The sequence below is a fragment of the Phyllostomus discolor genome, chromosome X (assembly GCF_004126475.2).
Source record: "Phyllostomus discolor isolate MPI-MPIP mPhyDis1 chromosome X, mPhyDis1.pri.v3, whole genome shotgun sequence".
NCBI classification, from domain to species: domain Eukaryota; kingdom Metazoa; phylum Chordata; class Mammalia; order Chiroptera; family Phyllostomidae; genus Phyllostomus; species Phyllostomus discolor.
In genome coordinates, this window is record NC_050198.1 from 39285394 (window position 1) to 39311817 (window position 26424).

General features: G+C 56.1%; 2 protein-coding genes across 3 annotated transcripts in view; one reads left to right on the forward strand and one right to left on the reverse strand.

Moving 5' to 3' along the window:
* The window catches only part of BCAP31 (B cell receptor associated protein 31), a 31477-nt gene extending 18682 nt beyond the window's left edge, over positions 1–12795 (forward strand). Inside the window, exons 5-8 of one of the 2 annotated variants that reach the window (XM_036016848.1) lie at positions 9360–9490; positions 10381–10491; positions 11281–11381; positions 12395–12795. In XM_036016848.1, the coding sequence (XP_035872741.1) occupies positions 9360–9490; positions 10381–10491; positions 11281–11381; positions 12395–12433 (382 nt within the window). In that variant the 3' untranslated portion in view covers positions 12434–12795. Of the gene's footprint in view, positions 1–9359; positions 9496–10380; positions 10492–11280; positions 11382–12394 lie in introns of both variants that reach the window. The other variant, XM_028523025.2, reaches the window with a different exon arrangement.
* Positions 12796–16962: 4167 nt separating this feature from the next.
* On the reverse strand, positions 16963–26397 carry SLC6A8 (solute carrier family 6 member 8). Its single transcript, XM_028522363.2, has 14 exons — positions 26087–26397; positions 25485–26055; positions 23730–23861; positions 22440–22689; positions 21851–21983; positions 20708–20842; positions 20522–20625; positions 20306–20430; positions 19614–19726; positions 19390–19527; positions 19209–19311; positions 19018–19118; positions 18772–18942; positions 16963–18416 (listed from the first exon to the last, which is right to left on the reverse strand). Exons 2-14 carry the CDS (start codon positions 25744–25746, stop codon positions 18276–18278), a joined length of 1908 nt encoding a protein of 635 aa, XP_028378164.1. The 5' UTR covers positions 25747–26055; positions 26087–26397; the 3' UTR covers positions 16963–18275.
* Positions 26398–26424: the final 27 nt, after the last annotated feature.

A 26424-nucleotide genomic window follows, 5' to 3' on the forward strand; every position in this document is an offset into this window, starting at 1 on the left:
GTCTCAGCCAGGCCAGGTTCTGTGGGCCTCCTGATCCTGTTCCCAGTGTCCATGTCCTCCTTACTGTCTCTTTTGTTTGCACATGTATTGCTGGCAGGCATTGACTCAGTGCCTAAATGTCCATAGGTACTGGCTAAGTTGGGGAGGGAGGCAGAGCAGTGTGGCTGGGTCAGGAGTGGCCAGAGACAGGCTGGAGGGTTTTGAATGAGCTTGTACTCATTCTCCATGTGGTAGAGTGCTGTGTTTTTCCAGGGGTGCTGCATCGTGGTCAGAGTTGTGTGTTCATATTTTGGCGACAGTGCATGGGATGGAGTGGAGCAGCCTGGGAGCAGGGAGACCAAGTTGTGGGTCGCTAGAGTGAGAGATGCTGGCAGCCTGAACCAGGGTGTGGTAGCGTGAGTTGAGAGTGGGGAACAGGTTTGAGAGGTTTGATGGGAGACAGCGGAGGAGGAGCTGGCAGGGACACCAAGCTTCTGAAGCTGATGTGCTGAGGGCATCTTTGGAGTGGCAGCTGTGGCAGAAGCCGGAGGATCACCTGCGTGCATGGGTATATGGGAGGGAGGGGAGCCAGTGAGGTCCATCAGAAGGAATGAGGAAACCAGAGGGTAGGAGGAGAAGGTCAGCAGGATGGCGTACTGTCAGCCCAGAAGCCTGGGGGTGCTCTGCCTTTCCCTCTGTCTTATCACATGTGATTCCCCTGATCCTATGGTGTTTTTTGAAATTGTGGCAAAATATACATAACCTCGAGGTGACCATCTGAACCATTTCTAAATGGATCGGTCAGTAGTGTTGAGTCTGTGCACACTTTGTACAACCAACCTCCAGGACCCAGTTCATCTTGTAAAACTGAAACTGCCCTTGTTTCACAGTCTAGGTATCTCCCCTCCTGAGTGCTTTGTCCTCATTGTCTTGGGAACCACTCTCATGGTGGGGCTTCCTGCTACCAGCCTTGTTCCCCTAGCTAAGTGACTTTTTTGTCATGTCAAACTGATCCCACCACCCTCTGATTCTAGTGCCTTCATAGCACCTTTGGTATATAGGCCTGATGCTCAGATCCTTTAGGACATGACCACCTCCTGTGGCCCTCCACAGTCCCTGTTTCAGCCTCTCCGTGTCTGAGCTCTGTTGGTAGGACTCCCAGGGGGGCTAGTGAAAACATACGTCTAGGACCCTGGAGGATGTGAATGCTGCGTGATGAGAGTGGGTTTTGGAATTGGGCCTGGGTTGGCATCCTGGGTCTGTTACTGGCCAGCTGTGTGACTTTGGGTAAGTCACTTACCCTCTCTGAGCCTTTCCCTTACCTGTAGAACAGGGATGAGGATACCTCTCTCAGGTGATTAGTGTAAGGATCAAGGTGACTCAGGTTATGGTTGCAGCATCATGCTTGGCACTTGGGGAGTGTGAAGTAAATGATCATTTTTATCAGTATCACCCCCAGTAGTGACAGAATTTTGTGGATTTTTTTCCCGCTGGAGTGGTAGACTATGCCAGCCTGAGGAGGGAATGGAAGAGAATGCCCAGTCTTGGCTTTCAGGGGCTTGTGTTCTGGGCTGGGCATGGAGCGGTGGCAGAATAGAGTGAGACAGAGAGGACAGGTACTGCAGCAAGAGCAGGTTGGGAGAAGGGCTTCCCCAAGCAGAGGCTAAATAAGATTAGAGACATAAAAAGAAAAAAGTGGGGGGGGGGGCAGAAAGGAAAAACAGTTGGAAGCAGGCAAGCTGAGGTGTCCTTGGGGCCCTGGGCATCCAGTTGGATGGTGCTATGGGATTCTCAGTCAGAGGCCAGCTGCTTGCTTAGTTGATGTAGAAAGCATGAACATGTGTAGAAGCAGAATAGAATGGTCCCCCGTGAATGTCACCTAGCTTCAGCAATAAATCTTGCCTGGCCAGTCTTGTTTTATCTATCCCCATCTCCCACTATCCCCTGGCTCTGGATTATTTTGAAGCAAATCCCAGCTATGTTTACAGATAAAATAATATTTTGGTTTATTTCTTTGAAAGGAGCTAGCATCTCACAAGAACTTTATGGTAACTTCTTTATAGCATAAACTCATTAGTGCCTGCTCACATTTCCCTGATTACCTTGCAGGGTTTTGTTTTTGTTCTTTACAATGTATTTGTTTAAATTGGTATCTAGGAAAAGTAACTAAGGTATTCTTAAAATCCCAGTGATTTAATTGGAGGAAAACTGCTGTAGAAGGCCCAGCAGAGGGACCTTTGGCCTGCAGTTCCACTTGATCCATCCGTCTGTTGACTCTTGGGTAATTTGATTATGATGTGCCTTGGTGTGTTCCTCCTGGGGTCCAATTTCTTTGGGACTCTCTGAGCTTCCTGGAAGTCTGTTTCCTTTGCAGATTGGGGAAGTTTTCCTTCATTATTTGTTCAAATAAGTTTTCATTTTTTTGCTCTTCTCCTTCTCCTTCTGGTAACCCTATGATTCGGATGTTGGGATGTTTAAAGTTGTCCTGGAGGTTCCTAAACCTCTCCTCATTTTTTTGAATTCTTGTTTCTTCATTCTGTTCTGGTTGAATGTTTACTTCTTCCTTCTGGTCCAAACCATTGATATGAGTCCTGGTTTCCTTTCCATCACTGTTGTTTTCCTGTACATTTTCCTTTACTTCACTTTGTGTAGCCTTCACCTTTTCCTCTATTTTGCGACCATACCCATTTCTGTGAACATCTTGATTACCAGTATTTTGAACTCTGCATCTGATAGGTTGGCTATCTCTTCATCGCTTAGTTGTGTTTTTTTTCTGGAGCTTTGATCTGTTCTTTCATTTGGGCCATATTTTTTTTTGTCTCTGTGCCTGTTACATAGTAAGGGGTGGAACCTTAGGTATTTGCCAGGGCGGGGCAACCCATGTTGCTCTGTTGTGGTGCTGTATGTTGGGGAGGGGTCAGAGAAAGAACAGAGCAGCTTGTTCAGCTGTCAGCAGGCTTTCAGTTACTTCTGCCACTACCCACAAGCAAATTGGGCTCTTCTGGTGCTGATTCCTGGATGGATGGGTTTGTTTACATCCCAGGACCCTGTGAGTCTCTCCAGCAGTCTCTCCTGTGAGGCTGGGAATTTCTCCTGATGTCCCAACACTCAGGATTTTTCAGTCTAAGAGGTTTTGAGGCTTTATTTCCCTGCACTGGAACCCTGGGTTGCATAATCTGTCTCTCTTCCCAGTTGTTTCTCCTGGTTTATGTCCACTCTAATGTGGGACCACCCGATCCGCCAACTGCAGCCTCACCTGCCCTCGTCCTCCAGTCCTCTGGCTGCCGCCTTGCCTTGAGTACTCTCTACCTCAGCTGCCCATCTCCACCCCTCCTACCACTCTGGGTGAATGTTTCTTCATTAACTCATTGGTTGTCGGACTTCCAAACAGTTCAATTTTTCTGTCAGTTCTGGTTATTTTTTGTTTTTAAATTTGTTGTTGTCCTTCTTTTGGTTGTGCAAGGAGGCAAAGTGTATCTACCTGTGCCCCCATCTTGCCTGGAAGTCTAGCATTGGCTTTTAAAAATACAGATTGTCTGCTCAGCTACTTGATTCTGGCCAAAGAATTCCCTTCATCACACTAAGAACAAACAGTGAATTACCTATGGGGCTAGATGCCAAGTAAGCAGGAGTTCTGTCTTCTTGACTGCAAGTTCATCGAAAGCCTACCCTTTTAGGAAGCCCCCTTTCTCTCAGAGCCTTAGGACTCCAGCCTCTGAGGCATAAAGGCAGAGGGTGGGGGAGTGTAGAGCAGGGTTCTGGATGAGAAGGGATTAAGGTGCTCCTCCAAACCAATCACTGCAAGATGGAAACATTCTTAACTGTGAGGAGTGTGACTTGTGTAATTGAGGAGCTAGATTTGAATTTGGTGGCCTTCATATTGGACAGAATAGCTGAAGCCACCTCTTATCCTTTACCCCATTCCTCGCCCTTAGGCTCTGAGCAAGTTAAGTCTCCTGCTGGAGGCACTGCCTTAATTTGCTCTGGACTCTAGGGTCATGCAGGACACACACAGGGGTGATAGCCCCCTCCCTGCCATGCCTTCAGGGTTACTTCTCCAGTAGCCAGGCAGGCTAACAGTATGTTTTGGTTGGAGTCAGCTAGTATTGGAATATTTTTGCCCAGGTTCTCTGACCTCTTTTAACTGGTCTTTATCCCCCAGTTTACACAGAATCCAGAAGGTATACAACAAAAACTCCAGAAACACAGCCTAATCCACTGGCTCTCTTCAGCTCAAGAATATGCAGGACAGGCCAAGGCTGGGAGGACTGGCTGCATGCCCCTGCTCCCTCTCTAGCTAACTGGCTTTGCTGTCCTCAGGGTGGCTGATAGCCACCTGGGTCTTCAGCTGGAGTTGCCACAGGGGCATTTCTCCCTCCTTATTTTCTATAGCTTCTGCTCCAGGGCTAAGAGGGAGGCTAAAAGGGGTATGCTGAAATGTTAAATCAGCAGCTCTGTGGGAAGGTTATCCCTGGGTCTTCTTTTTCTTTTTTAAGGTTTTATTTATTTACTTTTAGACATAGGGAAAGGGAAGAGAGAAACATCAACGTATGAGAGAGACACAGAACAGTTGTCTCTTGCTTACCCCCTCCTGGGGACCTGGCCTGCAACCGAGGCATGTACCCTGACTGGGAATTGAACCAATGACCTCTTGGTTCACAGGCCAGTGCTCAATCCACTGAGCCACAGCAGCCAGGGCTGTCCCTGGATCTTCTTGAGTTCTAATTTGTTGCCTCATTTTCACCACCCTAGGCTCTTCAGGGTGAGAGTTTCCTGGAGCAGCTTCTGCCCTGTTATTATAGTTCTATGCCTAAAGCCTTCTCTGGGCATCACCTGGCTTTTGGTTTCTTGCCAGGGCAGCCTCCTGTGTTTTCCTGGACAGCTAGGGCAGGTTCACCCAGAATCCACCCGCCATGGGGAGCCCCACCTGAGTGAGGCAGGTCTGTAGTCGCCCTGGAGAGTCAATAGGTGGTGCTGTGACACCAGCTTCACAGGGGCAGCAGGGTGAAGGGGAGCTTCCTGCCTACCTGTGCTGTGGTGGGGTCCCAAGGACTGAGTGACCCAACTCACCTGAGGGAGTGGCACCTAGGAAATGCCTGGTAAATACTAAGTGGGCAGGATCAGCGACAGGGATGGGGTTCCACCAAAGCCATAGAATATCCTATTCAGGACTTGGAAGGACCTTCCCCCTTGCTCTTGTCCTATTTCCTGTTTGCCCACAGGAGGGAGACAGGATTGGTGCAAAGAGCATATGAAGCACGTCTCCCCCACTTGATATGGTTGGCCCTGTTTCTCTAGTGTCCATACAGACATTGGCTTTGTCTTGCCTTCTCTTGTTTATTCAACCTTTCATAAAAGGGTGAGAGCCCCATTCAGTGTCCAGAAACACCCAAAAACATCTTACCAAGAAGCCTGTGTTGAAATCAGGTGTTTGGGGATATTTGTCTGCCAAGGACACATCTGGATTCTCCCTCTGTCACTGCATGCTTTTAACCTGGAACCTGGGCCCCTCCATCAGTCCTGTGCCTTTGAGACATCCCTTCGGCCCCTGAGTTCTGTCTGACCTGTTGTCTGGAAATGGCTACCTAAGAGCAGTTACCCCATAACAGTATTTGGGTGGTAAAGCTGAGAACAGTGGAGGCTAACAAGCAGGACCGGGAGATACATACCTCATCTTTTTCTCTAGGCTGACGTCTCCTGGGCTGTTGAGACTTAAACAGTCTAAAGCTCAACACCTTCCATCGTGGGCCTGGTGGAGATTCAGCCCCGAGGGGACACACAAAGGCTCATTGATGTGTTTGGGAGGGCTTCAGAGCTGGATCTTGGTTGGCAAGTGTAGGGCAGGTGCAAGAACATGGTGGAGGGGCAGCGAGAGTTCTAGAAGGCCAGCTCCTGGGCAGGTCTAGTTGGCCTGCTAGGAAGTACTGTTCTTGGCTTAGTCCAGGGCCCAGTGGGAATACTCTGGACTCTGTCCAGGGCACTGGGTTATTCTTCCAGCTGTGGTGATAAATACTTCCCCGAGTGCCTTCTCAGCTACCACTGCAGTCACAAGCCTGGCTTGCTCATCCACACAAGTCTGACTTGTTGCCTTCTTGCTGCTGTTTTCTGTCACCTTGTTGCTGCACTGGCAAGCTCTGGCTCTTGTGTCCCCCTCAGTGCAGCTAGGTTAGGGGAGAGCTAGGGCCCCAGACCGGTACCCAGCCCTGCCATGAGGTACAGCCTCATACACATGAGAGTGGGGAGGTTATCTTTAAGGTTTTGGGGGTCCCTTTTAGAGATCAGAGGTGCAGTCCCTGGCCTGAAGGCATTTTAGCTGGGCAGCCAGACACAGGATAAGTGATGCAGAGAAATAAGGAGGGCAATGCAGCCAGGTGGGAGTCCCACTGGGTAGTTTGGAGAGGCATTTTGGGGGCAGGTAGTGACTGAGCTGAGTCAAGCTAGGTCGTCAGCAAGAGTTTCCAAACAGAAGGGGAGGAGCCACTGCAGACTGGAGGGCTGAGTGCAGTGTCAGTGAGATAAGACCAGTGCGAACCCCACATGTTCCAAGAAGCGCCAGTGGTTTGGTGTTACTAGAGAAGAGAGCTGTGTGCCAGGCATAGGCCTGAGGCTAAGGACAGGCACTGGAGGGATGGAAGCACAGGGATGACACGATCAGGTCATCTTGGGGAAAGATTACTCTGGCTATCCTCAGGACGTGGATCACAACACATAGAGTCTGGTAGGGAGGCCAGTTGGTCGCTGTTTAAACCGGGACAGAATTGGCGAAGGCCCTCCCCATTGCTGATGGGGGTGACATGGATAGAACTAGATGAGGGGTGGAGCCTAAGGTGGGGTACAGGTCTGGGAGCTTGGGAGGTACAGGAGTGGTCCAGCCCTCATGGACAGGCTGTGTGGGGCGTGTCTTGGGTATACTCAGGAGCCTCGGTCTAATAGGCATTTGGGCACAAGGGCCTGGGCTGAGACAAACCCTGTCAGGGAAGAGATTGGCAGGCTGCCAGGGCTGCTTGAATCAAGGGCAGGGGAAGATTCTGCAAGGCAGACTTGTTGGTTGCTCTAAGTGCTGCAGAGTGAGCACACCTCCAGGACTCTAGGGCATTCCCTGGGTTGGGCAGCTATGGCACTGGTGGGACTGCTGGTGGCTTGGCCAAACTGTAGTGTGGGTTGGCATAGTTTTAGCGATGGAGGGAGGGGGAGAGGGGAGCGGCTTAGGTTGGCAGGAGGGAGAACAGTGAGGAGTGAGGCTCCTGGAGGGAAGAATTACCCAGAAACTTCCTGGGCCAGGTTGGAGGAACAGGTCTAACAGGAAGGGAGGGAGAGGACATGGATGGTACAAAAGATGGCACGAAACACACATGAAGGCTGGGGGTGGCGCCTGCCCTGCACTGACGGAGAGACCCTGAGGGCTGCAAGCTAAAGCGGGGAACCTAGCAGGCTAAGGCTTAGGGAGGGCCCTGGATAGCTCTTGTGCTGGGTTCTGTGTGTGTGCCCAGACTCCTTTTGGCAACAAAGGTGCTTCATAGCTGGCGATGGGCTGGGAGGGCACCAAAGAGAGCCGGGTCCCTGCTGTGCTACTGCTGTCATTGCTGCCACCACCACCCTGAGTCCAACCTCCCTGGGTAACTAGGGTGACACCCATGGTCACACATAACACTGCTGGAGTTCTGCCTGAGTCAGCTGCCTGCCCAGCTTTGTTGGGGGCGGGCCTAAGGGAAAGTATTACCCTTGGACTTACCTCTCCAGCTTTGCTTGCTGGGTCCACCAGGTGGCACACATGCCCTGCCCCCTCCCTGCTCCAGCTGGGGATTGGCTTGGGCACTCTGCACTGGGAGATTGGGGCTTAGTCAGACTTGCCTTTCTTTTTGGGCCCCTCCAATGACTTTCACTGCCTCTGTGAGTCATGCATGTTGCTTCTCTGTGGCTTCTGAGGTACCTGGAAGCTCTCTCTACCTCAAGGGCTCCAGCCCAGTGGGGGGCAGGCTGGTGGGCAGTCATGGGCTGAGACAGGGAAACATGAGCCCTGGGCCACGAGGTCCCGGCTGCTAATTTTAGAGAGCACATGTCACTGGAAACTCTGCCCTCCTGCCAGGAGCCAGCGGCCTGGATCTCCCAGTACTGCCAGGGGCCCCTAGAACCTATTCCCCAACCAGGAAGCACAGTGGGTGTCTCATGTGTCATGGAGCCTGCTCCTCACTAAGTACTTGTTTCTGATAGCGGTTCCGCCAGGGCCTAGGTTGCTCTGGCATGTCCAGGTCCTGACCTGGAAAGTGTTAGGTTCTGTGCCCTCTGGCCTGGGTGTCCTGTCAGCAAGAGCTTGCCTCTTCCCTCTGGTTCTCTGAGCAGCAGGTATCCATGAGAACCTCACGAAGGTTGGCTGGTGGGGCCGGAGACAATGACTTGGCCTGGGAATGGGCCTGGACAAAGCAGAGTGTTTCCTTCTTCCCCAGAGCACCTGCACATACCATCAGGTATATGTGCAGGTGTATGGGTCCCTGCCCCAGGTGTGTGGGGAAAGTCGTCCTGTCCATCCTCACTCCTCAGTTTTGACCATTGGATGGTAACTTAAGTAAGTGGAGAGGCATGTGCCCTAGCTGCTACCTGATTGCCTCTCATGGCTGGTCTGGCCCTGATGCTTTATTTCTGTCCCCCTAGCCCTGGAGGATCTCCGTGTGTCAATGTTATCTAACAGATGTGTTCTGGCAGCTGCCTGCAGAACATGTTTGGGAAGTGGGTGGAGAGAGAGGAGTCATTTCCATCTCAGTTTTTCCTGGAAGCAGGTCCCTGGAAATTTAGGATGTGTAGTTGTTCCCAGGTCAGGTCTTAGGGTCAGACAGAAGTGGGGAATTTCAGCCATACCCATTTCTGGCTCTTGACCTTGACCAGTTGCTTCTGTCTGTTGAGCCTCAGTTTCCCCTCTATGAAATGGGGGTGATGATCACCCCTACCTCACAAGGTAGGTATGAGGATTTAGCTGGCCTTTTGGAAGCGCTCCAGGTACTAGCTGCTCTTATTTTGCAGGGTGACCCTGGCCTCCCAGTGAGGAAAATGGCACTGCTCTGGCTCTGTACCTCGAGGCCCTGACCTGGAAAATGCCCGGTTCCAAGCCCTCAGCCTGTAGCTCACTCATCCTGGGTGTCCTGTCACACTTCCTGTGCCTGCCATTTGGGGGCAGTGTTAATCATTCTGGTGCAGAGGACAGCTCCTGGTTCACCTTTTCCCTCATGTTGCCAGATTCAGGCCTCTAGTGTCTCACTTGGCTGCCCTTGCAATCCAAGAAGGCAAGTCTAGGCTGGAGGCAGGCATGGGGCAGGACCACCCGAGAGAAATTCATGTCAGCTGTTTCTCCCTTTTGCTCACTTCTCCCTTTTTGTAAACAATCACAGCCTACTTAGACGCCTGGTGACTCTCATCTCCCAGCAGGCCACGCTGCTGGCCTCCAATGAAGCCTTTAAAAAGCAGGCAGAGAGTGCTAGTGAGGCGGCCAAGAAGTACATGGAAGAGAATGCCGAGCTGAAGAAGGTGAGTTCTGCCTGCCTGACCCTACCATGTGACATTCTTTATGGGCCACAGTGGCCAGTGGAGCCTATCAGTGACACTGGTTGTTAGAAAAGCTGAGGAATTGGGTGGGCAGGCAGAGGGGCAGTTTTTAGTGGGGGTATGTGTAGGAGGGGCCTGGAAGACTGGGAGAGAGGCGGGGGTGCTCTTGCTGCTCTCTCACCTCCACCTGCTACGTTCAGGCCAGATTCTTTTCTGATAAAACTGAGTCCTAGGGAACTGAACCCTGTGCTGTGACCCACGGGTGAGTTAGCACAGAAGAACATTGCTGTCAGCCGGAGGCAAGGCAGGGATGAGGTGTGACCAGTCCTAGAAGGCTTGTGAGAAGAGGTGAGGTGTGAGCCAAGCTGGGAAGGAGGCTGATGGACTTGGATTCTGAGGCAGGATAGAGCTGGGCAAGCCGGGGCGAGTTTGGGGCTCTTTGGCCAGAGTGAGCTGTGGAGCTTGGGGGAAGGAAGGAGGAGCATTGGTCGCTTGGGAGTGACTGGCAGCAATCCCCACATGACAGCAAATTGAGTCATTGGATGGGCTGGTAAACTCTGAGGAGCTGCTGAGAAAAGGAGGCAGGGATGGGGGCCAGGGTGGGCAGGGCATGTGGCCTGTGAGCTGTAACAGGTGGCCCTGCTGGCTCTGGCCCTTGCTGAGTGGCTGGGGAGAAGTGGTGGCCTGATTCCATGCTGACATTTCCGAAGGGGCAAGTGCCCAGGCAGCTTGAGGAATCACAGCTCAGTGGAAGGACGGTGCTGGAGTGCCTCCCTTCCTCCTTCCCTGCCCCCCCGCCACCTCCTTCCCCACCCTCTGTTCCTCCCTCTCTCCCTCCCAAGTAACCAGACCCTTGGCACTCTTCCTAGGAAGCTGCAGGCGGGGTGACTGCCAAGGAGGTGAAGTTGGAGTTAGCGAACAGTGACTTGGAGGCTGATCTGCAAAAGCTGAAGGATGAGCTGGCCATCACCAAGCAAAGTGAGCATTGTCCTCAGGTGTCCCCTGGGCCCCAGAAGTCTGGAGCCTCCTCTGGTGGCTGCCACTGCTCTCGTGCCAGAGTATTAATGACAAACATGCGGGCTTAGGAGTTGGGTGAAAACAAACAAATGGCACCCCACTCACGCAGTGCAGACAGCTCGTGAGGCTCAGTGGTTCAGTGGTGCGTGTGGGGTTCCTTTGAGGACGGCCCTGGGAATCCCAGAGGCCTGCAAACTAATTCCAGAGCACCTCACCTAAGACCAGCCAGGTATGGCGTATTGGCATCATTGTCAGCAGGGGCTTGTGGGTAGGGAAGGAAAGAACTCAGGAGGCTGCATGACGGCTGGTTGAGATGTTCCCAAAAACCCCACTGCGAGTTCCCAGACGCTCCCTTCCTGAAGGCCTCTCCCCACATACCTCTCCTGTTCTCAGCTTCCAGGCTGGGAATGCACACACACCCTGCTTCTTAAGCTCATCCCCATATTCTCAGAATGTTTGTCCCATGCCCTCACACTTTGCAAAATCACTGCTTCCAAAAGCCACTTGGGGTACCTTCATTAAAGGGACTAGGGAGGTCCTTGGTATTTTCCCACTGCCCCCAGCTTTGTTGTCTGGCTTCCCCATTCGGGAGATTTTCAAGGCAGCTGGCAGAGCAGCTGTCTTGAGAGGAGGTGGTCTAGACCCCACCAGGGACAGATCGAGGACCCATATTTGGTGTCAGCAGCAAGCAGGGTTTTCTCCTTAGTCCCGGTCTTTTTATTTTCCTTTCTTTATCACTTACATCCCCAGAACTAGAGAAAGCTGAAAACAAGACTCTGGCCATGCAGAAGCAGTCCGAGGGCCTGGCCAAGGAGTATGACCGCCTGTTGGAGGAGCACACGAGACTGCAGGTCAGCATGCCTTGGCCTGCTCTGTTGGATACAAGGCTCCCTTTCCCCCTGCCAGCTTGTCCCTGTGCTCTGGGGAGGCCACTGGGGGAGGCCTCCGCCCTCCTGCTGTAGGCTCTTTAAGGAGGCATTGGCAGTGGGGGCTGCTCCCTTTCTCACTCCCCCTTTCTTTCTCCGTTGCTGCTAAGGTGGTCTCCGCAGTGGGGTTGGCCTTGTGCCCAGAATCAGTGTTCTTGAGAGGAGCTCTTTCCTTTATGTGAACCCCCCCTTCAGCCTGTGCTGTGGGGTCCCTGACTCCAGTCCAAGTCCACTGAAGGGGCCTCATCAAGAAGCAGACAGAAGCATACAGGCGATGCTCCAGGACTAGCTGCCGACCTTCCCTCTGTAGGGGCCGCAGGGTGCAAAAAGCTTGGGGCATTGCAGCGCCCCTCGCCCCAGCAGGTGCTAGACATTGCCATTACCTGTGCCCTCAAGCCTGGTCTGAGCCTCAGACTGGCTGCATCTGGAAGCTCAGGTGGCCCGAAAATCAGGCCTGGGGGCCAGGTAAACACTCCTGAGTTCTGATAGCTTGTCTCAGCACTTGGCAGCCCAAGTTTGGGCACCACAGTAGTCAAAGGGAAGGACCCAGCTCCCAGAGGGGGCCAACAGCCTCAGTGTAGGCCAGAATCATTGGCAGGAACTGTAAAAGGTGTGAAGAGTTGGGGAGAGCCTGGCCTAGGGCTGGGAAGGGACTGGAAAGCTGAGGCTGCCGTGGGCATGGGGGCAGGGGTAGGGTGGGGCCCAAGACTGGGCGTCGGTTTGGGGTCAGCTGGCGTTAGGGTCGTGGCCTTCACTAGAGTGAGGCTACTCCCACCCTTGTAGGCCTTTGGGTACTGTTGAGGGGGGTCCTTTCTTCATCTGGATACCTGTCATTTGGGGAAAATGAGTGCCATGCTGGACCTCTGGGGTGGAGGGGCTAGAGAGTGAAGGGGAGAAGTGTATCACTCCAGTACTTTGTGATTTTTGTCCCTTTTTAGGAGGAGGTAGACGGTCCCACGGACAAGAAGGAGGAGTGAGGGCCTCTCTTTCCCACATGTGGCTGTGGCCTGGCCCAAGCCCCTCCCCCGCTTCCTGAGAGCCAGGCCTCCCTCGGCACTTACTGCCCCCCACACTGCTTATAGTTCTTGTCCTCCCAGCACCGCACAGGGGACCAGATTTTCACCCGCTCAGGACGAGCTTGCTGCTCGCCTGGCTGACCAGGCGCAAGGCAGGCACCCGGAACCCTTGCAGTGGGGCTTGCTTCCCACTGGGTTGAGCCCCTTTTTTTGTTGCTCATTGATGTTCGGGGTTCCAAGGCCCCTTTTCTCTGGTCCTGCAGGAGGGTGGGTGGAGCAGGCGGAGTAGAGTTTCTCTTGGCAATAAAGGTTGTTATGATGTCTCTGTGGTGCATGTGTATAACTGAGGCTACGAGGAGGCCTCTTTTCTCCCCCTGCCCGAAGTGATAGCTCTGACAGAGACCCCCAGTCTCTGCCCTTCCCGGTACTTTCTTTCACTTTGCTCTAACCCTAAAAGGTTCCGCATCCCAGGCAAGGCCCAGGCTCGGCCTAGGCTCATACTTGCCTCTCTGCCACTCCGCCTTCTGTTCCCCAGGCCAGGCTCCACTTTATGGCCACACAGGGCGTGTCTGTCCTTTTGTTACCCTGGGGATTGGCCACTGAGCCCAGGGGAGATTCTTAGACTCAGGAACCAGTGCGTCTTCCTGGTGGCAGATTTGCCTGCCTCCTCTGGGTCCTGTTCATCACATTTAGGACAGATAGAACATGGCAGAGTGCCACCAGTCACTCACTGCCCGGTCTGCACCCCCAGGCTTTGCAGGATGACCTCTGAGTAATTCCAGCTGAGAGAGGCGACTCACCCTTGGTGGTGACCTATGACTGGCCAAGGGCAGAGCTAGGGTGTGGGGGTGGTGGTTCTGGATTGGTTGGGTACAGCTCTGAGTACATATCAAGCATGCCAGTTTTCCCGGAGAGCCCGTTCTTCCAGCTGACTGCCCCTCAGCATCCCTCTAGGCTGGCTTCCACAGGTGGCCTCCACCAGGCTGGGGCAGAGGTGCCCAGGGCTGCTGGCCCTGAGCATTGGGAGGGGAGCCAGGGGAGCAGGTTGGAGGGTGTTCTCTTTTGGAATTAAGGAGTTCCCTCAAGATGGGGATGCTAATGGCCAGTCTTGTACTCATTCTCCTCCTGCCCCAGCCAGGCCTGGGCCAGTGCTCCTTTTTCCAGCTTTTATTTCTTCCTTCTTCTTTTGAGGTGGTGCCTGCCGGGGAGGGGCCCCCAGGTGACACCCTCTGGTTGTTATGCCAAGGCTGAAAGCTGGTCCTAGGACAGTGTTCCTTGATGGTGTCAGCCTCACCCTTCCCTAGACTTCCAGAGGCCAGAGTCCAGACAGTGTGGCTTTGAGTTCTTCCCTGGCCAGCCCCAGGCAGCCTCTGAGCCCCCTTAGTGTCTGGCCCTGGGCCTAGCAGAGAGGAGCAGGCTGCCTAGCTGGTGGCGACAGACATTAGAGATGGAAAGCGAGGTGCCCACCCACTCTAGGCTGGAGGCCCAGCCTTGGTAAGCAGCCCCTCTGGCTGATCCTGAGTGTTTCCTCTAGCACCCTTCCTCTCTGAGTGGGTCTGTATGCCAGCATCCCTGCCTCGCTGGCCTCCTGGCTAATCCATTTCCTCCCTGTCTCCCCCTTAGATTGTCCCTGTGTCATCCCTGTGTCATCAGCTCCTACCACAGGGGGCAGCTTCCTGAGTAAATGGCGCCTGCCCATAGCTCTCCTAGCCCTAGGCAAAGCAGTCCAATCTCTGTCAAGTTCTCTTTATTTTTAGTTTTATTTAAAAAAATCTATTGATTTTTAGAGAGATGGGGAGGGAGAAAGAGGGAGAGAAACATTGATGTGACAGAGAAACAGTTGATTGGTTGCCACTTGTATGCATCCCGACTGGGGACCGAACCGGCAACTCAGGTGTGTGTCCTGACTGGGAATAGAAGTGGTGAGGATTTTTTGCTTTGTAGGACGACATCCAACCAACCGAGCCACACCCATCAGGGCTCTAGTTTTCTTTTTGTGATGTTGATGTTTTCTGAGTCTTTGGTGGTGTTGTGGCAGGTGGCTTAGAGGCCATTTGGCAAGAAGTGACAAAGAGCTGAACCAAGGCATGCCACCGTTGGGGGAGTGAAGTTAAGGAGTTGGTGTGAGCCTGGGGTGGGGTAGGGAGTGGAGTGGGCCTGATGGCAACTCCAGGCTCTGCCCAGCCGGCAGGGAAGAACTGCTGGGGGGGTGGGGGGGTGGGGTGGGTGCCAGGCCCAGCGTGAGGGGCTTTTTCACCTTAGGAGGCTAGGGGTTCGGGAGTTGCCAGCACTCAGGGTTCTGGAAGTTGCAGGTGTGGCGAGAGCTGAGGGTTTGTGGAGTGAGAAGTATTTAAGAGAAGGGTGTGGCGAGGGTTGGGTTGGAAGAGCAGGTTGTCAGGTGTCCTACAGGGCTGGGCCTGCTGGGGAGGTGCCTCCCTATGTGCTAGCACAGGCTCTATAAAGACCTCCCCAAGCTCTGGCAGGAACTGCCCCTTGTTCAGGTTCTTGGTGACCTGGACAGAGTGTGGCTGATGGCAGTATCACATGACAGCCTGCGCTGGCTGTATAGTTGATGGCTAAAGTCCCTCCTTGCTAAGGGGACCATTCCTTGCTATAGAAAGAGCAGGGATTAGCCTGGGAGGACCCAACGAGTAAACACTTTTCTCTGAGGGGCCACCCCTTCCCTTCTTCCCAGACTGGTATCCAGAGACAGCTACAGGCTCTTAACCCTTGACCCCCATCCCAGGCCTGCCTTAGCTGAGGACTGGATTGGCCCTGGCCACCCCCTGTGCCCATGCCTTATCCTGACCTCCCTCCTGTGATACTGGATGGAGAGCCCTGCTCTCACCTGTGGCTGAAGCCTACTGTGCTTGAGGTCCTGCCCACAAGGACCTGAATGGAGTCATTGTCTCCAGTTCTTTCCCACCCATTCTTTTAAGTTGTGGTAAAATATACGTAACCTAAAACTTCCATTTTAATCACGTTTTAAGATTACAGTTCAGTGGCATCAAGGATGTCGTTGTACATCACTACCATCCATCCCCAGAACTTTCATCTTGCAAAACTGAGACTGCCTTCACAAAGCACTCACCCTTATCTTATCCTCCTCCCCCAGCCCCTGGCACCAGCCATCCCCCTCTCTGTCTCTCTGCATCTAACTCCACTAGGGGACTCAGAGAATGCAATCATACAGTGATTGCCTCTTTGCGTCTGGCTTCTTCCACTTACCATAGTGTCTTCAAGGTTCATCCTTGTGGCCTGTATCATATTTTCCTTTTTAATGCTGAATAATACTCCACTGTATGACTAGACTACATTTTGTTCATTTACTCCATCAATGGACACTGGGATTGTTCCACTCCTCCTCCCTTAATCCCACTTCAGTCAGGCTTCTGCACACCCCCCAATCCAAACCTCTCTTGGCCAGGTCTCCATGGTTTTGTCACCAAACCCAGCCAGTGTTCTTGGGCCCCCTCCCCCTTGACCATCAGCGGCACCTGACAGCTGATCACTCTCTCCTCCTTGACCCCCACAGGTTGGGGGTTCCTCACGCTTGTTCCAGGATCAGCTCTGTACTCTTGGGGTCCTTCCCACCCCACTGGCCACTCTGTCTCCACTGCTGCTCCCCATCTTCTCTGCCACCTCTGAGTGTCCCAGAGCCCCAGGGCTCAGTGCTTACTTAGGCCACCTCTCCCTCTACACCCACTCTGCTGCCCTTGCTGAGCTCATCCAGGCTCAGGGCTTTCGGGGCCATCTTTATGTGCTGAGAACTTCCTAAGTTCTTGCTTCAATTCAGACCCTTCCAGAACTCCAGATTCCTTGTCCAGGTGCTGCCTGGGGGTCTCCACCCAGATCACATGGCCATCCCCTCCAAACCTCGTCTCTGTGGCAATGCCACCCTTTGTTGTGCTCAGGCTGTCCTCTGGGGCCTCCCTGACTCCTCTCAACCCTGCATCCCAGCTGTCCACAAGCCCTGTTGTTTCTGCCTTGTAAACTGGCCTCCATTCCGGACCTCTCCTCTGCACTACTAGCGCCCTGGTTCCAGTGACCTCCACCTTCCCCAGGCTCAGCTGCAGCCTCACCTCTCTACCTGCCTGCCCCTCACCGTCTGCATCTTGGAAAGTCACCTGTTCAGTGTGGCATTTGGGCAACCTCTGGGAAATCTGCACCCGTGACTTCCCACCCACCTTCCGTGACCTCACACCCATTTGCACTGCTTGGTGTGTTCCTCTTTAGCATACTGTTATCCTTTCTCCCCAAGCATGTCAGCTCCTTGGGGAAAAGGCTTTCTGCCAGCGTCCTTTCCTGCTCTATTCCCAGTTTCGGGAACACTGTTGGGCATGGAGTCCCCCAGAACAAATACCTGCCCAAGGAAACAGCTCAAGGTGGGGAGGCCTCCTGCACCTCCCTCCAGTCCCACCCTCCACCCCCAGACAAGCAGAAGCAGAACAGGAGCCAGCTTTGGAAAATGACATGTTTTTATTGCTATGTTTGCAGTGGCTTTTAGCACAGTAAGAATGTCCCCGCTGGCCCCCGGCCCTCACCCAGCCCCTGCCCTCCAGCTGGCGTCAGGGTGTGGGATAAGTCTTTCTAGGTAGGGTCCACTTGGCTGTCTCGTTTTGGGATTACATGTGACACAGATGTGGGTTAAGTACAGCTGCTACATGGAAGACTTGACGTGAAAAGTGCATCAGCTTTAAGCTGGGAGCCAAGCCTGGATCCCTTCCCTGGCTGGTGCCCACCTCAGATCCCTGCAGTCTGCCCAGCCCAGGGGCAGGGTGTGGGTAAGCTTGAGCATGTCAGGTAAGCAGCCCCAGATCCCTGGGACAGAACACCGCACATACTCACCCCCCCACGACTTGTGGGCAGAGGGACAGAGTGGGGACATCCATCAAGGCTCGCCCCTACCGTGCACTTTTCCACGTCAGTTTGGGGCCAGGGACTACACATGCATACCCACACAACAGACTCGCAAACTCGACGGCTTGAAGCTCTTGTTTTGCCTATGAAAATTAGATCTATAAGGTCACACTCCTTGGCTGGGGCAGAGGAATGAGGAGGGGCTAAAAGGGACTGGGGTGTGGCAAGGAGAGGGACCTCGGGGCTGTTTTCTCTTTAGAAATATACAAGCAGAAATCTCTCTCCTCAAATTTTTATAAAATGTGCAAAATACAAGCCTCATTTGCCCACAGGCACAGTTTACACCTGGTATTCACCTTTGCTAAGAGATAGAGCTCTATATACGCCCTACGTATTCACGCATACATGCACTCGTACACAGGCTCACACAATTGATATTGGTGGCAATTGGCGCAGGAACCAGAAGGTTCCATTGCTGGCTGGCTCTCTAAGCTTCTAGAGTAGGGATAGGGAGAGGGGTCTAGCCCAGTTGAAATACTCACCTTGGTTCTGCTGCCCCTCCCTCACCTTCCTCCCCTCTCCTGTTCTATTCCCGAAGCTGCCTCTGGGATGAGAGGCCACCCAAGGGTGTGCTGGGCAGAGCCCAGAGAGGCAGCAGGCACTAGGGGGAGGGCAGGCGGCAGGGCCTGGGAAGCAGTGTGGGCACCAGCTTGGTTGGTGGGGGGAGGCATCTATTTTTGGTGGGTTGTGGTTATTTTTGGCATTTTATTAAAAATGGAAAAAGTTATTTTAGTTATAAGCACTCATGGTGCTTCCTCCCCTCCCCCCAGGCAGACCCCAAAAGTGTCAGGGAAAGGCAAGCCCCCTGGAGGGGTTTGGGGCTCTAAAGCAGGGGCTGCTATGGCTACAAGAGGGAGAGCTGGCACTGGGAGCCGGCTGCCTGTCACATGACGCTCTCTACCACCACCACCTTGCTGCTCTCGGCCACTGGGGTCAGGGTGGTCAGGCCCCTGACCTCCAAGTCCTGAGCTCTGTACTCCAAGTGGTGGAGGCCCCAGACAGGCTGTGTCAGGTGCTGCCAGCGCTGCAGGAGAAAGGGACATGGTGAGCCCCTAGGGAGGGACACCTGCTTGTCCTCAGCCTCCTTCCACTACCACCACCTACCACCAGACTCAGGGCCCAGGGCTGTTCCTCCCAGGACACTGGCCTGGCCCTACTCCCTGGATCAGGGAGACAAGGTTGGGTGACTGCGAGAGTGGAAGCTAACAACAGGCTTCTCCTCCCCCTGCCACGACTTGAGGCCCTGGAGGGCCAGCTTTCCTTTCCTACAGCTGACCCGGAGGCTTCTGGTACAATGGCCCATCCTGATGAGTGGAACAGATAATCTAGAGGTAAGACTTTGACCCAACAGAAGGGAGGGACAGTGTTGGGGAACTGACCTCAGCCATGGTCCCCTTGGCCGTGAGGAGGCGGCCCAGCAAGTGGAGGGGTACACACAGCATGGAGGAGAGCGCAAGGCCCCAGCCCATGGCCTCGCCCCACCATGGGTACACGTAGGTGTTGTTGTAGACCAGTGGCTCGGAGTACACAGCGTTGAAGACAAAGATACCCTGCAGAGAGAATCTGTGATTGGCCAGTGGCCCAAGGTGCCTCACCCCACCCAGTCCATCCTTCCTCGCCCTTACCATGCAGACTAGTGGGGTGAAGAAGGACCAGCACCATTTCATCCAGGGGCAAGGCCGGTACCCAATCATGCAGGCCACGTCGTCCATGAAGCGGTCAGCTCCTGGGTGAGATGAGGCAGGAGGGCCAGAGCTGGAGACCCACCACCCTTGCTCCACACCATAGCCCCACTTGCCCCTCGACTCAGACCTACCATATACCCAGGCGACCACCACACATTCCCAGAAGGCCTGCCAGAGCAGGGTTGTGCCACTGGCCGAGTAGTAGTCAAACAGCTGGAAGACATACATCCCGCCCTGGGGGCAGAGCCAGGTCAGAGCAGGTGCAGGTGGCGGCCAGGGGCCAGAGGCAGCCCCCACCCTGCCCCCACTCACATCTGTCACCATGGAGAGGTCGATGACAAAGCAGAGAGCACAGCAGAGGGCCACGGAGATCTCCCTTTGGAAACGGAAGTAGTAGGAGGCCGGGAGGAGGTCCAGCAGGCCTGTGATGAAGCCTTCCACACCTACAAACTGTGGCCAGGTGCTCAGGCCATGCCCCTTGGCCACCCACCAGACCCTTTGCCCTCTTGGCCCCCTGTCTTACCCCCCTTGCAAACCTGGCTGTCAAGGCCCAGCAGCAGCAGCATGAAGAAGAACAGGGCAGCCCAAAGTGGGGCCACGGGCATCAGCGTGACTGCCCGGGGGTAAGCGATGAAGGCCAGGCCGGGCCCTAAGAGGGAAAGGGGCAGGATGTGGACACCTGCAGACTATGCCCACTTCCTGTCCCCCTACCCCTGCTGCTTGGTGCCAGAACAGTGGACGGCACCAGAGCACCCTGTAGCCAAGGGCCCTTCCCCTCATGTGAAGGCACTGCTGAGCAGCTCCAGCCCTGTGTGGGTGTGCCATACCAGGGGCTAGAAAGCTCCTGCAGGCCCTCAGCAGACCTCTGCCCACAGGAGTGGGGTGTCTGGTTCAGACTTCTGGTTACCATTGACCTTGGAAAGGCCTCTCTTTCCCTTTGCAACACTGGAAAATATGAGACCACACCCTGAAGCCCCTTGGAATGGATGACCTGGGGCTCAAGGCTCCACATGGCCTGGCCCACGAGGCTTTAGCCCTAAGCTCGCTGGAACAGCTGTGCCTTGCAGTTGCTCATCCAGGCCTGCCACTGGCCCAGAGCAGTGTGACAAGTGGAGTTTGATTCTTTTTTATTTCTTAGAATGTCAATTTGCACGTGTGTTCATATACACGGTACATTAGGACAGCACTTGCTGTTCTGGAGACGGGGCTGGGACCCAGGGATCTTTACCTGACTCTGCTACCTTGGAGATATGCACGCCCTGCTCCGTAGCCATGAAGCCCAGGATGGAGAAGACCACGAAGCCAGCAAAGAAGCTGGTCCCGCTGTTGATGAGTGCAAGGATGATGGCGTCCCTAGGGGCGCATGGGACCACAGGGGCTGGTTAGGCTGCCCGCTTGCTGCCCATGGGCAGACAGAGCAGGAGGGCAGGGCAGGGGTGCTTACTTGTAGCAGTTGTTGTTGAAGCGATTGTAGCTGCCGAGGGCCGTGAGGGCCCCTAGGCCAATGGCATAAGAGAAGAAAATCTGGGTCCCAGCATCTATCCATACCTGGAGATGGGCCAGGAAAGAGTAGATGTGAGGGGCCTTGTTGGGCTGGCCCCTGGTCTACCCCCCACCACCTCTACCTCACCTGAGGGGACCCCAGCTTTGACCAGTCAGGCTTGAGATAGTAGACGATGCCATCCAAGGCGCCAGGCAGCAGTACTCCGCGCACCAGCAGCACAACAAGGACCACGTAGGGGAACGTAGCGGTGAAATACACAATCTGGGGGCAGGGTGGCACCAGGCTGCTCAGATGGGCCCTATAGCACCCACCTCCCCCTTAGAGGCCCCCAGCCTGAGCAGCCTGAGCAGGTCAGGCCACGGTCCCCTGACACTGGAGACTGTGCTCAGACGTAAGGAATGTGGCTGGCCAGCAGCCCCCCCTTGTCCTCCTCAGGGCCATGGCTCCATCCAAAGGAAGCCAGGTGCTTGGCTGGGGCATTAGCAGCCCCATGGCAAGCACAGGTCAGCTGCATAGGGAGGGGACGGGCAGGGCCCTCCCTGGGCAGAGAGTGGGAGAGCAGCCTGGAGGCAGGTCCTATGCGTCCTGTGTGCCTGATTCCAGGTCATCCTCTGCAGAGAGGTGGGATCCTTGGCAGCTGGGATTAGAAGTGGGCCAGCCAGAGACAGAGGCAACAATGAGGCAGACAGCAAGGGCCTCTGCCTTCCATCCAGGCAGGGCTGCCAGCAAGGGAAGTGGCTGCTCTTCAGGCTCTGCTGGGGAATCAGCCAGCCCTTCAGGGACCTGGCTGTGCCCCACAGCCCTCGGCACACTGTCTTATGCATCTGTTCAGCATCTGTCTCCCAAACCTGACAGAGAGCTTCTGGGGAAGGCATGTGTCTAGCCTTGACCCTGGGTCAGACAGGCAGGCAGAAGATAGAGCTATAGAGCAGGTCCACTCAGATCAAACAGACTCAGAAGGTGATTGAGGAATGGGGAGGAGCTGTGAGGGAGGGAGGGAACAGGGATGCCCAACACAGAGAAGGGGCAGCTGCTGCCTGGGCCTCTCCCGCTCAGGACCAAAGCCTTGCTAGACTTGGATTTGGAGGGTGGGGAGGAACTACAAAGCCATGGGGTGGGGAATCAAGTGGCCTAGATTGAAGTATTTGCCCCCTCCACAGGCTCAGGCCCTGGCCCTAACCCAGCCACCTCCTGTTGCAACAGTAGTTCCCATCAGAGACTCCCCCAGGCAATGCTGCCCCCCAGCCCTGCTGTCACCCCCAGCTGTACCTTTCCCGTTGACTTGACCCCCTTCCAGACACAGAAGTAGACCAGCACCCAGCAGGCCAGCAGACACAGGGTCACCTCCCAGTTGAGATCCCCTGGTACCTCCAGCCCCTTGGAGAGCCGCAAGACTTTGTTCCTGGGGGAGGGAGAGCCCATGAGGGCTGTGTCGGCAGAGGCTAAAGGAGCTGGGAGCTGTCCCAGGGGTGGTCCTCCCACTCCTGCAGCCCCCGTGACCAGCTGGTCACTCCTGAGCCCCTGGGCCAGGCAGCCCCAAGCCTGAGGCCTGGACACATCACAGTGTGTGTGCCTGGGCTCCAGGAGCCACAGGGAGTGGTCTGGCGGCTACCCCACTCCCCAAGGCTAGTAGGCACCTGAATTGACAGGGCCCAGAGTGACAAATGGTGCTGAAGGAGCAAGGCTCATCCATCCTGGCTCCCCTAGGCACTGGGCTGGGGGTCCCTGAGGGCAGGCAGGGCCCAGGAGTACTCTTGCTGGGAATCGGCCCCATGGCTGGGCCCCAACCAACCCATGCGAACTTGGGTGGAGCCCAGAAAGGGATAGGCTGGGCCTGGCCCAGAGGTGCCTGACTCACTCCCAGAACTCGATGACAGGGGACCGGCGGTCAGCAAGCTGGTCACATGTGAGGTTGGCCAGGCTGGCATTGGCACAGTCTTCGTGGTGGAAGATCTCCACGCAGTCAGGAGTGTTCCAGGTATGGCCACACGTGGCCCAGGGCAGCGTGGTGGTGAAGGATTTCACCAGGTAGTAGAAGCCCCAGGCCAGCACCATGATGTAGTAGGTGTTGCAGTAGAAGACGATCACCATGGAGGCGTAGCCCAGGCCTAGGAGGAGGGCAGTTTCTGTGCAGGCTCTTCTCTGGCCAGCTTTCCACTGCCCCCTAACATTCTGCTCCCTGTATCTGCTGTCCTGTCCCTCCTCACCATCCATCCTACTAGGTCCTTCTCTGTCCTGCTCTGGCCGGAGTCCCCTGGAGTATCCCTTGCACAAGTATCCCAATGCTGGGTTAACTCCCCAGTCAGTCCCTGGCCAAAAATCAGCCCTAGCTCATGGGCTCACCTCCTGCATCCTCCCCAGACCCAAGGCAGAGCCTCTCCCACCCTGCCCCATCTGAGCACGGAGTCCGATTGATTACCTAACCACACACGCCTGCCCCCTCTCCTGGGCCCCACTATCACCACAGCAGTTGAGGGAGGGCCAACCATCCACCTGGCCCCTCGGTGGCCTCCAGTACTCAGCAGCTTGGAGGGCTTTCTGGTGACCTCGGGCAGTGTGGGAGACAGTCACTCTCTCAGCGCGCAACCTTAGCCAGTTACTTCACCTCTATGCCCCAGCCTCCTCCAGGACAGTAGAAGTAAAACCCACACCCTGGGGCTGTGAGAGATGATGGGGAACACTGTCCACACAGAAGAGTCTCTAAGGTGACCTTTGCCATTATTAGTTCTTCCATTTGGACCCTGAACTTTCAGTGGCTCCTACCCAAGCTCCTTGGTCTGGCTCTCTGGCCTTGGGAGAGCTGGCCACAGACGGCTTCTCTTACCACTGTCTTCTGTATGCAGCCACCCTCCACTCTGCTGAGCCAAGTGGGCTTAGTAGAGTCTGTTTCCAGCCTTACTGGACCTGATCACCCTGGTGGAGAGAAAGGCTGGATCCCCCATGCTAGCCCCAGCCTGCCCAAGGTCACTGGGTGGTCTGCATGGTCTCCAGCTTCCCCCTTATAACTTGGGGGCCATTGATGGACCCCAGGCCTGGTGTTTGGACATGATGAGATTTCTCCGGTGGGTGCCAGTCTTGCCCCAGCAGTGGTAAAGGGAAAGGGTCCCTGAGGGAGAGGGCAGAGAGGGGCTGGCCTGGGGCTGCTCACCTTTGAACAGGGGGCAGATGTTCCAGACATTGATGCTGCCGGCCTTCATGAACTGGCCCAGTGAGATCTCCAAGAAGAAAATGGGGATTCCTCCGATCAGGGCGATCAGGATGTAGGGAATAAGGAACACACCTGAGGGAGGACACACATGCCGGGGACTTAACCCAAATTCCACAACCAGGCTGTGCAGGCTTGTAGCCAGCACAGCTTTCAAGAGGCCCTGGGAGGCCAGGGTGCAGCCCCAGCTCTGGACTCCACCCCAACCCCATCATAAGTTCCCACTGGGTGAATCAGTGCAGGAGGTGGTCACTGACTCAGAGGCCCCAGCTGAACGGCGTCAGTGGGGGGTTGGAGTATTGGGGGTGCTGTGGTCCAGCTCCCTGAGCTAGGGAGGAGGTGCCCTATGTCCATAGGCTTCTGCCTCCAGTCACCTAGGGTGACCTAATGGGCATGGAAGACACACATGCTTGCACATACAAGCCATCTCTCGTGTCACAGTCTGTGCCTGCCAGGCAGTACAGGAAGGAAAGGCAGCGAGGGTGTGTGCGTGCATGTGCATGCGTGTGCCATGGCTGGCGCTTAGGCCTGAGGGCCTGCCCAGCTTGGGTGGAGGCAGGGAGACCTGCCTTCTCTGTACCCACACACTGGCCTATGAGTGGGAAGGTCCAGGGAAGAGGGTGGGTGGGTGGCAGTCTTCTGACAGCGGGTGTGTGTGTGGGTGTCTTAAAATGTCAGTGAGCAAGGACAGAGAGACATCCTGGCGGAGGCCACCCAGCTCTGGAGGCAGTATGCAGGGCAGGGTCAGAGACCACAGGCCAGGGGTTGGGGGAGCTGGGCCCCAGTAGCTACTGTGCACTCCCCTCTCCTTCACAGGCCTGCTACTCTTGCCCCTGGCCCAGCCCTCTCCACTACTGAGAAGATGGGCTTCACTGTGGCTTGCCTGGCTCTTGGTCCCAGCATCCTTGTTGTGTGTGACCTTGGGCAAAGGCCTTCACTCTGGGCCTCAGTTTCCCAGCTATCACCCAGTCACCATGGCTTCCCACCAACCCCGGCGCTGCTTTGCAGTTGCACGCAGGACGTGCGCGTCCATCACTGTTGCTAAGCTGGGCCGGGGCCGGCAAGCAGGCATGGGGTGTGCGTGCAGTGTGTCCAGCGGCGGCGCCAGGCAGCCCAGGCCGCAGGCTTCCCAAGCCTGGCTCAGGCACCCAGTGTTCCAGGCCCAGGCTAGAGGGGAGGGTGAGGAGGGGAGGGCAGGGGGGAGAGGGGAAGAGAAGAGAGGGGAAGGAAAAAGAGGGGAAGGGAGGGTAGTGGGAGGGACAGAGTGGCCCATTGTGTGTGTGTGTGTTCGTGTGTGCACACGTGGGGGGCCCACACAATGTGCCACTTGTGTGCTTGACCAGCTGAGGCAGCTAGGGCTCCTCACCTCTGGGAACCCCCCCCCCCCCCAGGGGGCAGGCCTCGCCTTCCCACCTCAGTGGCCAATCCCCGAGCGCAGGGGGTATGAGGGGGCAGCCCCGCGGCTAGGGCCGGAGGCTGGCTTGGCCCCCTCCCCCCACACACTGCCAGGCACATGACTGGCCTTGGGTGGACGCTGCCAGGCTGGGCCACCGAGTGGCAACGGCCGGCGAGGGGCGGCCTCTGGCCCCCGACTGTCCTGGAGGCCCTCCCCACTCCCTGGACTTCGCCCGTGCACCCCGATGGGGCGGGCAGCGGGCGGGGGGAGGGTCCATGGTGCGAAGGAGCGGGGGCGCTCACCTCCGCCGTTCTTGTAGCACAGGTAGGGGAAGCGCCACACGTTGCCCAAGCCCACGGCGAAGCCCACGCACGACATGATGAAGTCCATCTGGCGCGTCCAGGTCTCGCGCGGAGGTACGGCTAGGCGGCCGCCAGGCACCCCCAGGCCCGCGGGACCATCGCCCTTGGCCGGGGCCCCGTCGGGCACGGGCTCAATCAGCGGACCCTTCTTGTCGTCTCCAGACACGCTGTAGATGCCGTTCTCGGCGCTCTTCTTCGCCATGGTCCCAGAGGGCGGCGCAGCCGGGCCGGGGGACGGGCGGCGAGGGGCGCCGGCTGCTTGGGGACCCCGAAGGCGCGGGCCGGCCGGGGGCGGCCGGGCCGGAGTCGGGGCGGCGGGCGGGCGGGCGGCGGGCGGGGTGCGGGGCGGACAGGCGGCGCGGTCAGAAGCAGTCCACGAAGCACTTGAAAGTGAGCCTGAAGAATCTCATGTGTGTCGGGGGCCCGGGGGCGCGCGGGCGGCGGCGGCGGGGCCCGGCCGGGCGGCGGCGGCGGTGGCTCCCAAGGCTCCTGCCCGCGATTCGAGCGGCGGCTGCGGCTCCCGAGGCTCCTACCCGCGATACGGGCGGCGGCGGCGGCTCGCCGGCCCGACGCTTAGCCTAGCGGGACGCGGGCGGCATCGGGAGCCCACTGTCTGTAAGCGCCGGCCGGAGCATGGGCTTGCGGCCCTCGCCCCCCGCTCCGGCCCGAGCCCGCACGACTGCCTAGCTCTCCTGCGGCTCCGGCTCAGGCGCCTCCGGCTCAGGCGGCAGCGGTGGCCCGGGCAAGCTCACCCCTTTTTCCCGGCGGCGGCGGCTCCAGCCGCTCTCCGGGCCGCGGCGGGCTCACCGACTTGCCACCGCGCTAGGACCGTCCCTCTTCTCCTCGGCTTGACCGGCTGCCGCTTAAGAACCGACTCCGG

Bases quoted from the DNA above. Each gene is read 5' to 3' on its own strand.
- SLC6A8 (XM_028522363.2), bottom strand. From the start codon at position 25,746: ATGGCGAAGAAGAGCGCCGAGAACGGCATCTACAGCGTGTCTGGAGAC. The intron at 23,862-25,484 runs GTGAGCGCCCCC...GTCCTCCCTCAG, and splicing joins GTGCTACAAGAACGGCGGAG to GTGTGTTCCTTATTCCCTAC. The intron at 19,312-19,389 runs GTGAGTGGGGGC...CTCTGCCCCCAG, and splicing joins ACCTCTCCATGGTGACAGAT to GGCGGGATGTATGTCTTCCA.